This window comes from Condylura cristata, unplaced genomic scaffold (genome assembly GCF_000260355.1).
Source record: "Condylura cristata isolate star-nosed mole 26May11 unplaced genomic scaffold, ConCri1.0 scaffold00025, whole genome shotgun sequence".
NCBI lineage: Eukaryota > Metazoa > Chordata > Mammalia > Eulipotyphla > Talpidae > Condylura > Condylura cristata.
Window position 1 is genome coordinate 2,249,262 of NW_004567126.1, and position 8,380 is coordinate 2,257,641.

At 37.7% G+C, this 8,380-nt stretch overlaps 1 protein-coding gene across 1 annotated transcript; it reads right to left on the reverse strand.

Annotated features, from left to right (window-relative positions):
- Window positions 1-1,419: 1,419 nt before the first annotated feature.
- Window positions 1,420-8,129, reverse strand: MMP7 (matrix metallopeptidase 7). The gene is made up of 5 exons (XM_012729385.1): window positions 8,022-8,129; window positions 5,439-5,665; window positions 5,208-5,356; window positions 3,466-3,594; window positions 1,420-1,640 (listed from the first exon to the last, which is right to left on the reverse strand). Exons 1-5 carry the CDS (start codon window positions 8,127-8,129, stop codon window positions 1,420-1,422), a joined length of 834 nt encoding a protein of 277 aa, XP_012584839.1.
- Window positions 8,130-8,380: the final 251 nt, after the last annotated feature.

Here is an 8,380-nt window from a genome sequence, read left to right on the forward strand (position 1 = left end):
TTTTCCAGCTTCTTTCAAACACTTACTGAGTAGTGAGAGGTGGGCTGTGTTGCTGGAAGAGCATGCCTTCACACAGCCCAGCCTTCTAACCACTGTGGAAGCTCTTGGCAGTCACATGAATCCAGACAACACTATTTAGCCTCTTTTGGGTCATCTTTATCTATACACATGGCTCCCCAAACCCCTACCCTTGTCTTTTGATTCTTTTCTCACATTATTATTTCTGACTGACTTTATCAAGCAAATACAAACCAGTTTATTCTTTTAAACTAAATTTTGAACTTGAGTAAACAAAAAAGTATAGGTTAGGATATGAATATTTATAAGTGACATGACCCCCAATGTCATGGCTAGACTCTAATTCTCACAGACATGCAAGAAGGAAAAAGAGGGCTGCAAACTTAGGAGTGGTCATTTTGGGAGGACGGTGTTATGTTTCTCAGGCTATTCCTACAGCGAGAGACTCTCCTAACATATCTGAACTGAGTATGGAAGAATAGTAAATGGCCCTTAGTAGTGTCATTTCATTTATTATATTTTAAATATTTATTTATTTATGGTTACAAGAACTGGGGTACAGGCAAGAGGTGTTGGGGGTGAGAGGATTCACCAGAGACAGAGTAGGGAGAAGAACAGGCAGCTCTACTGAAATACACTGCTGAGGGGAGCAGTGGGCGTGTCAGGAGAGGTCTGTCACACCAAGACAGTGCTATGTTTCAATCCCTTGCACTACCGGGGAGGACTCAAGAGTGTCATTTTAATAACTTTATAAAGTGATACTGTATTAAAGAAAGCTTAACAGCAGTATTCTCAAGGTATAACACAGCTTAGTTAAAATTTGAGTAGCTAAGGCCTCAAGTTTCTTCCTTCAACAAACTTCCATAAATAAAAAACTTCTATTTACCTGTTAGAGTGATAGACTATTCCATTTTGTGAGTAGTGTAAGATTTCATTCTTTTGCTTGTGAATATCTGGTTTTCTTAATATTATCTGTTGAAGATTTTGACTCACTTGCCAATATTTATTAACTAGATATGTTTGGGTTTATTTCTAGGCTCTTGATTCTATTTTTTTGACCTACATGTTTATTTTGTCACATTCTTTGATATAACTTTGTACATAACTTTGTATTATAGTTTTTACAAAGGTAGTATAGTTTAAAATCAGGATGTGTGAATTCTCAACATTATCTTGCCTTCTCAGTCTTTCATAGTTTTATCCTTTTTTTTTTCTGTATCTGCCAAAAAATGCTACCATATTCCAACAGGAATAACAGTTCATCTATGAATGACTTTAGAGAGTGTGGGTATATTAATAATATTACTTATTCTAATCCTTAAACACAACATATGTTCCAAAAAAACAAGTTCTGCTCTATTTTTCCAGGTAAAAAAAAATCTATTTCTCAGCCTTTTTCATCTAATCTGACCCGATGGAGACAATGTGAAATCCCCCAAATTTGAGATAATCAATATTACCATATAATTCCTGAATGTTTTTGACATCATCCCGGGAAAGCTTGAAATCCTCCGATTTTCCATATTCGTAAGCTGGGTACATCACAGCATTTGGATCAGAAGAATGACTCAGACCCAAAGAATGGCCGAGTTCATGAGTTGCAACATAGAGTAAGTTAATTCCTAAAACTGAAGAATGACATCCAGTAACTATAAAAATTATGTAAATAATATGTAATAATAAAAGATAAAGTACTTATAAAAACATGAACTCTTCAAATCCCCTCTAGTTTACTTGTTTCTTACTTGTTGTAAAGTGAGCAGGATATAGAAGGAGAATCAAAGTGTTTTAATGCAACTTCTGCTTTTTTTTAAAGTAATGTTTTCTATCTCTTAATAGAATCATCAGATAGCAGTATTTTGTAGTGGAAAGCAAAGGCTTTAGACATCATAAGAGTTGGGTCTGAAATACAGATCTGCTGCTTACTAGCTAGAGCATTCTGGAGAAATTAATTGTATTACTGAGTTTCAGTTCCTCATTTGTTAAATGGAGATAATGATATCCACCATTCAGATTTGTCATAATAATTTGTTCTGCAATATCTGAAAAACTCCACTGTTCAATAACTGATAGTGATTTTGAGTGTCAGGAGAGAGAATACTGAGGAAGCAAATGGTGGGCTCTCTGGGCAATGCTGAGTTTGACTATTGAATTGGATTTCCTCAGTCATCTTCTGTCCCTCAGATACATAGAAAGGCTTTGCAAATAAGGGATAGGGTGTAAACCTATGAGTTGGAGGAGTGGCCAGTAGTAATTGTGGTGCATTCCATTAAAGGAAGTTGTCTTTGGCCAACTTGAGTGGGAAGAAAGGATAATGAAAAGGGTTTGCAAAATATGAAAGGAAGGCTTTGTCGTGATTTTTACAAAGGTTAGACTTTCACAGCAAGGCATAACTGCTGGTAAATTCCAAATACCAAACACAAGTACAATTTTCCTTTCAAGGTCTATTAGTAGCTATCTTTGTTTTTTTGTTTTCAAAATTGCCTCCAATTAGAATTGCTTATCCCACAGATTCCTTCCATTAGTTTTCTGATGTCTCTGTAATTTGCTGCTATGTAAGAAAATTTGTGTAATGGCATGAGTTACGATATAGGTTGTTTGATCTCAGAATTGTTTATAAGACTTAAATATCATAGCCATGGATCTTCTTTCTCCTCCAATTAAAAAACTTACTTTGGGGTAATACAAAGATAGGACTATACTTTTTTAAGTTATTATAAATTGTTGAATTATTAATAAATCCCAAGCACTGTGAGTGGTCTCTTATTTCATTCAAGTTGTGTCTCATTTAATTCAATCAACAGTCTTGGGAAGTGGGACTAGTCCCATTTTTAAATGAGAAAACTGAGGTTCAGAGGAGTTCAATAACTCAGTAACTTGACCACTGGCTCTCAGCTCGTAACCAGTAGAGGGACAACAAAGTGTATCAATACTTGACTTAGAGCTTCTGTCTTCGGACCCTGAATTCTTCTAACAACTGATCTTCGAATAACATGGGTTTGAACTGCTAGAGTCCACTTAACACGGACTTATTTTTCAGTAAATATGTAAATATATTTTCTCTCCCGTATGATTCCCTTAGTAGCACTTTCTTTTCCCTAGCTTACTGTGTTGTAAGAACACTATATAGAATATAGCATATCATGTGTTAACACTTTGTTACTGGCAAGATTTCTAGTCCACAGTAGTTAGGTTTTAAGGAGTCCAAATTTATACTTGGATTTCTGACAGCTTGGACATTGACAACCTTAACCTCCCTGTTGGTCAACTGTAAATGTAGCATTAAATGAAAGAGTGCATTTGAAATAGAGTATCAAACAAAAAAAAAGTACAGTACAATGGTTGGTAGTGATCAAAGGCTGGATAATTACTACTAATTAAGACAATTTTCAAATTAAAGTTGGTTCAAGAAGTTTGGAAATTCAGTGGAGACAGGGGATGCAGTACCTGAGGTTCTGCCACTGGTCCAGTGCTCATCCTTGTCAAAGTGCACATCTCCTCCCAAGCCTGGCCCTGGGTAATAGGCATGGGCCAGCGTGTTTCCTGGTCCATCAAAAGGATACAGGTCTCCGTGTTCTGAATGAAAACAGGACGATGGTGCCCACTGTCTGAATTTACCTTCAGTTCCTTTATCTTTCATTCATATGATTACTGAAACATCAGTGTGGTCCAAGCAGTCAGCTTTATTGTCACAAGCAGCCAGCCGCACATCTGGGGTGCTCTGGCTATGGCTCTGCTACTGGCACTATTTCTTTCCTTGAAGTTGGTAATTATCATACACTGAAAGCTTACTGGTTGTGGAATTTTAATACACTGCTATATAATTTATGGTTGCATATATGCTGAATTTGAATGCCTTGTGTTTGTGTTTTCATAGATTATTTATGCATACAGAACTGGGGCACAGGTCAGAAGAACAGGGACAGTGAGAGGATTCACCAGAGGCAGAGTGGGGAGTAAAACAGGCAGATGGATGAAGTACACTGCTGAGGGGAGCAGCGGGAGAGACGGGAGAGGTCTGCTGGGCCATGTGGGTTACCTCCTGGGCAGGGGATTGAACCCCCTTCTCACTGAAGCAGCTAGCTTCACAGTGCTGCACTTTAACCTAATGTGCCACGAGGGCCCTCAATCTGAATGCTTTGTTTGGCCAGACAGTGGCAAGATGGAGAACAATTTAGTAACATGTATTAGTTGGTGTCATTTTTCTTAAAATCCTAGCTTACTCTTTGTGTGTACAATAGACAGTCTCTTGACTAGAGATTGATGCTTCAGTTACAATTGCACTGATAGTGCTTTTAGTTGTGTGCTATAGATTTTCAGATTGGTATCAGGCTACTTCCTGTTTACCCAGTTTGTGAAGAACAGGGAGCCATGGTCAGTGTTTTCTGATCATTTTGCTTAGCATTGTTAATTTTGTGGCTGAAGTTTATATTTCAGCTAAATTCACAGCACCCAGGCCATTCAATAGTAGAACAGACCAAAATAATCAGTATTTTCCCTATAAGTTTGCATCATGAAACACTAGCAGCTGACAGCAGCTCATGGTTATAGCTCCTTAAGTCCTTTAACAGGAGCCTTCTCTACTTTCTACCCTGTGACTACCTGATATGTGCTGGTCACAGGCCACAGGGACTGGCCCTTTTCTTGGAGGCCACTTGAGGCCCTTGGTAATGGAACCCTTTCTTCTGGTTTTATGTTGATATTTAGGTAGGTATGTTTTAAATTGTCCCATGATAGACTCTCTCTCTCTCTCCCTCACTCTCTCTCTCTCTCCCTACATACTACAAAACAGGGTCTGGCCATCATTTTCAATAAAGGGCCAGATAAGAAGTTAGGGTTTGGGGGTTTGATGGTCACTGTCACAGTTACTCATTTCTGCATTGTAGCCCCAAAAGCCATCATAGACAATAGGTAATTGAATAGCCATGACTGAATTTTAATAAGTATTTTTAAAAGAAATGCATTATTGTGGATTTTCTTCATAGGCCATAGTTTGCTGTCCTCTGCTATATAAAGGGACCCTAAATTAAGAGACTAGAAAAAAAGATGTAATATTGCTGTGTGCATATATACTTGTTTAAATACACCACACACATACATAAAAAATATTTAACATTCTGAAACAAAGTGGGCAATATAAACAACAAACAAAATAGCACAGAGGGTAAGCCTGCAGGAAACTTCCTTACCTGTTCTTACAAAACTAATCATGATGTCAGCAATTCCCCATTTCACTCTCCTGAAGCTCAGTGGGACCTCTTTGCTCCACATCCTGAAGGCCTTTTCTATTAACTGATTCACTGTATCACGTGGTAAATCTTCAGTATATGATGCAAGCCTGCAAGCAAAAAGATATAATATCTGACCTGTTAAGAAGAGGGTTTTATTATTTTTACCAAATGAGACAAAATAAAACTAACCTGTAGGTGATTACTTTGGAATTCCACTTTGGTCTGCCTGGGGATAGTTTGTATTCTGCAACATCTGGCATTCCACATCTGGGCTTTTTCATGATTTCTAGGATATAGGAGTTTAAGGTTCCAGTTACAGGCAGGTGGAAGAATTTTTGCATTTTCTTGAGTTGTGCTTCTAAATTGTTGGCATCTTTTATTTTTGAACCAGATGGGTAAAATCTCTTGAGGTAATTCTATGGGGAAAAAGAGTAATTGATCTGTAATTTTTGTTTATTGACTTTTTATTTCAGAACTTTGTATATCTTTGCCTACGATTCCTGTGTCTCCAAATAGTGGTTTGAAGACAAAAGTTACACAGGCCCCAACTTAAATAAGTTTGTATTAGTGAAGAGAAAATTTAATGCTTATAATGAAGTATTGCTATTCTATTTTATAAGCTAAATAGAAGAACCCTTCTTTTTCTCTTGTATGCCATTAAATGTTTTGAGTAGGCCTCTGAACAATTTTAAAACATGCATTTGTTTTTACCAGTCACTCAGAAAAAACTCCTGGTGTGTCCTTAAGGGCTCAACTGAAATCTTCACTTCTCAGAGGCTCAGTGAGGTAGTCAAAGCTACCTACACCCCTGTAATGGTCTTTCTGAGGTCTCCTCAGGAAGATTACAAAATTGACTTATTTTCATGTATATAATTTCCAGGTGAAGAAAATAAAGCTAAATGATTTTCCAGGATCACACTTTAAATTAGTAGCAGATTGGTTCTTGTGTCCTAATTATTGGTTCTGTGCTCTTTCCACTGTAAAAATCTCAAGTAAAACCTATTTCACGAGACTGCAGGAAAAAGCAGGGCTGCCACATCTATCCAGGTGTAGTTAATTAGCTCTCCGGAAATTTCTTAAAGGACTCTAATTCCTGGATATGAAGATAGTTACACTGCAGCCTAGAGAGGAAAACAAACAAAAAAACCTGGTGGACAAAATAATAGCAGCAGCCTCACAGGAATGTTTATTAAATTCTCACATATGCCAGGTTCTTTACTAGAGGCTTTACATACTCATTTAAGCTTCAGAAGCACCTGATGCAGTAGAAAGAGCTTTATTTCCATTCACATAGTGTGAAACATAGCTCAGAGAAAGGAGATGACCTGCCCTAGGCAACCCTATAAGTAACGAAGAGACAGTCTTTGAAATTGTATTCTAATTGCAAAGGCCATTTCATTAGAAAAATGTCCAGGTTATGGTAGAGGATAGAATTGTTGAAATGTTCCAAACATTGGCCCACTCATTTGCTATCTAGTTTGGAGCAGGTGGTAATGATGTCTCATCTAGGAACCTCTCGGGAGTTTTCACTTGATATAAATCACCTCAGCGATACCTGCTCTCTCTTCCTGTTACTAATGACTGTTTCATTTACAACAATAACTTCTTGACAATTAGTAATTAACCCCTTAGTTAAAAACAGATAGCTTCTCTCATCCCTTCTAGAACTACCGTCTTTACAAAGACATTCTCTGGAAGAAATCTCTGCATTCTTGAGAAAATTTTCCTGCCTTCCATTATACCTAGTTAAGGTTCCTATTCTGACAATGTACAAGCTAAGTAAAGGGACTAAACACTCTTGCAAATGTACTCCTGGGGAGATGGCTAAGTGAAACCATAGGAAACTGTTGTTGTGGAGGTTACAAAAAAACAAACATCATTAATTTTATATGGTTTCACTAACGTCACTGAGATTTTTAAAAGTCAAAATGAAACAAAACTCCTCTTTTACGCATATAGCTTGTATTTTAGTATAAACAATAGTTAGGAGTAAATAGCCCCTTATTTTACCAAATAATTACATATATTCATTTGGCTACGTATTAAACAATATATTGGAAAGCTAGTCTTTCTGAAGCTTGTCCTTGATGTCTATCTCTGCCACTAACAAGTATGAGAATCAGCTGAACTTTGATTTCTTCTTTTTCCCAGGATGGAGCTGAGCATTCAGTTGTTCCATTCATGATAGTGGTATTATCACTTTATTTATTCACTAGACTACTCCTGAGAAATACACAACATATAGCATTACTATTTCCATTTGACACATAAGAAAGCGTGCCTTGTATATCACATGGCTTGCAGGTAGGAAGCTGTAACTTCCACCCTTGCTTTTCTAATTTCAAGTGTCTCCTTCTCAATTGGCCCTTCATCTTAAAAAGCAGCACTCTGTTCTTTGTGAAAAGAACCTCAAGTTACATTAAGTAATAACAGTAACAACTTCAATATAGGGTATGAAGGATGTTTCATGCACTCTGTTCAGAACTCCCCAATACCCCCATTTGACTGATACCATTATTATCTTTAAATTTCAGGTTAGAAAATGAAGCTCAGAGAAAGCTGATATTGCCTATGTTCATCTAGGCAGTGAGCAGGGCAGTTTGATATTGACCCTGGTTTGAGCAAGACTCTGCTCCTAATAGCTACCTGATTAAAACATACATTGCTTTTATAATGAGAAAAAAATTACTAAGGTGAAAAAATTTACCCAGGTGACTTCTTAATACTGACGATGAGACTGGGGCGCCCCAGGCAAGTGGGGCCATGACATACCTGAGCCTGTTCCCACTGCAGCTCACTCCAGCCTCCTGCCCTTTGGGGCAGTGGCAGCGCCAGGGTGCTGGGCAGCAGACACACAGCACACAGTGTGGCCAGTTGCATCGCTGCCTTCCAGAGCCAGCTGTCTGATCAAGGGTTGGTGTGTGCGCTTTGCCAGAGGCAGAGACTTATATAGCTTTCCAGTACTGCATGTGAAATAGATGACTCATGGGACTGTTTTCTTTCTTTTAATGTCTACAGAATTTTATGTCTATGTTAGTTTTCACTAATGATAACAAGGAAGTCTTTTGTCCTTATTGGCAGAAAACACCCAATATATTTATCTTTCAAAGGATTTCCCTACCTTGTCTGCT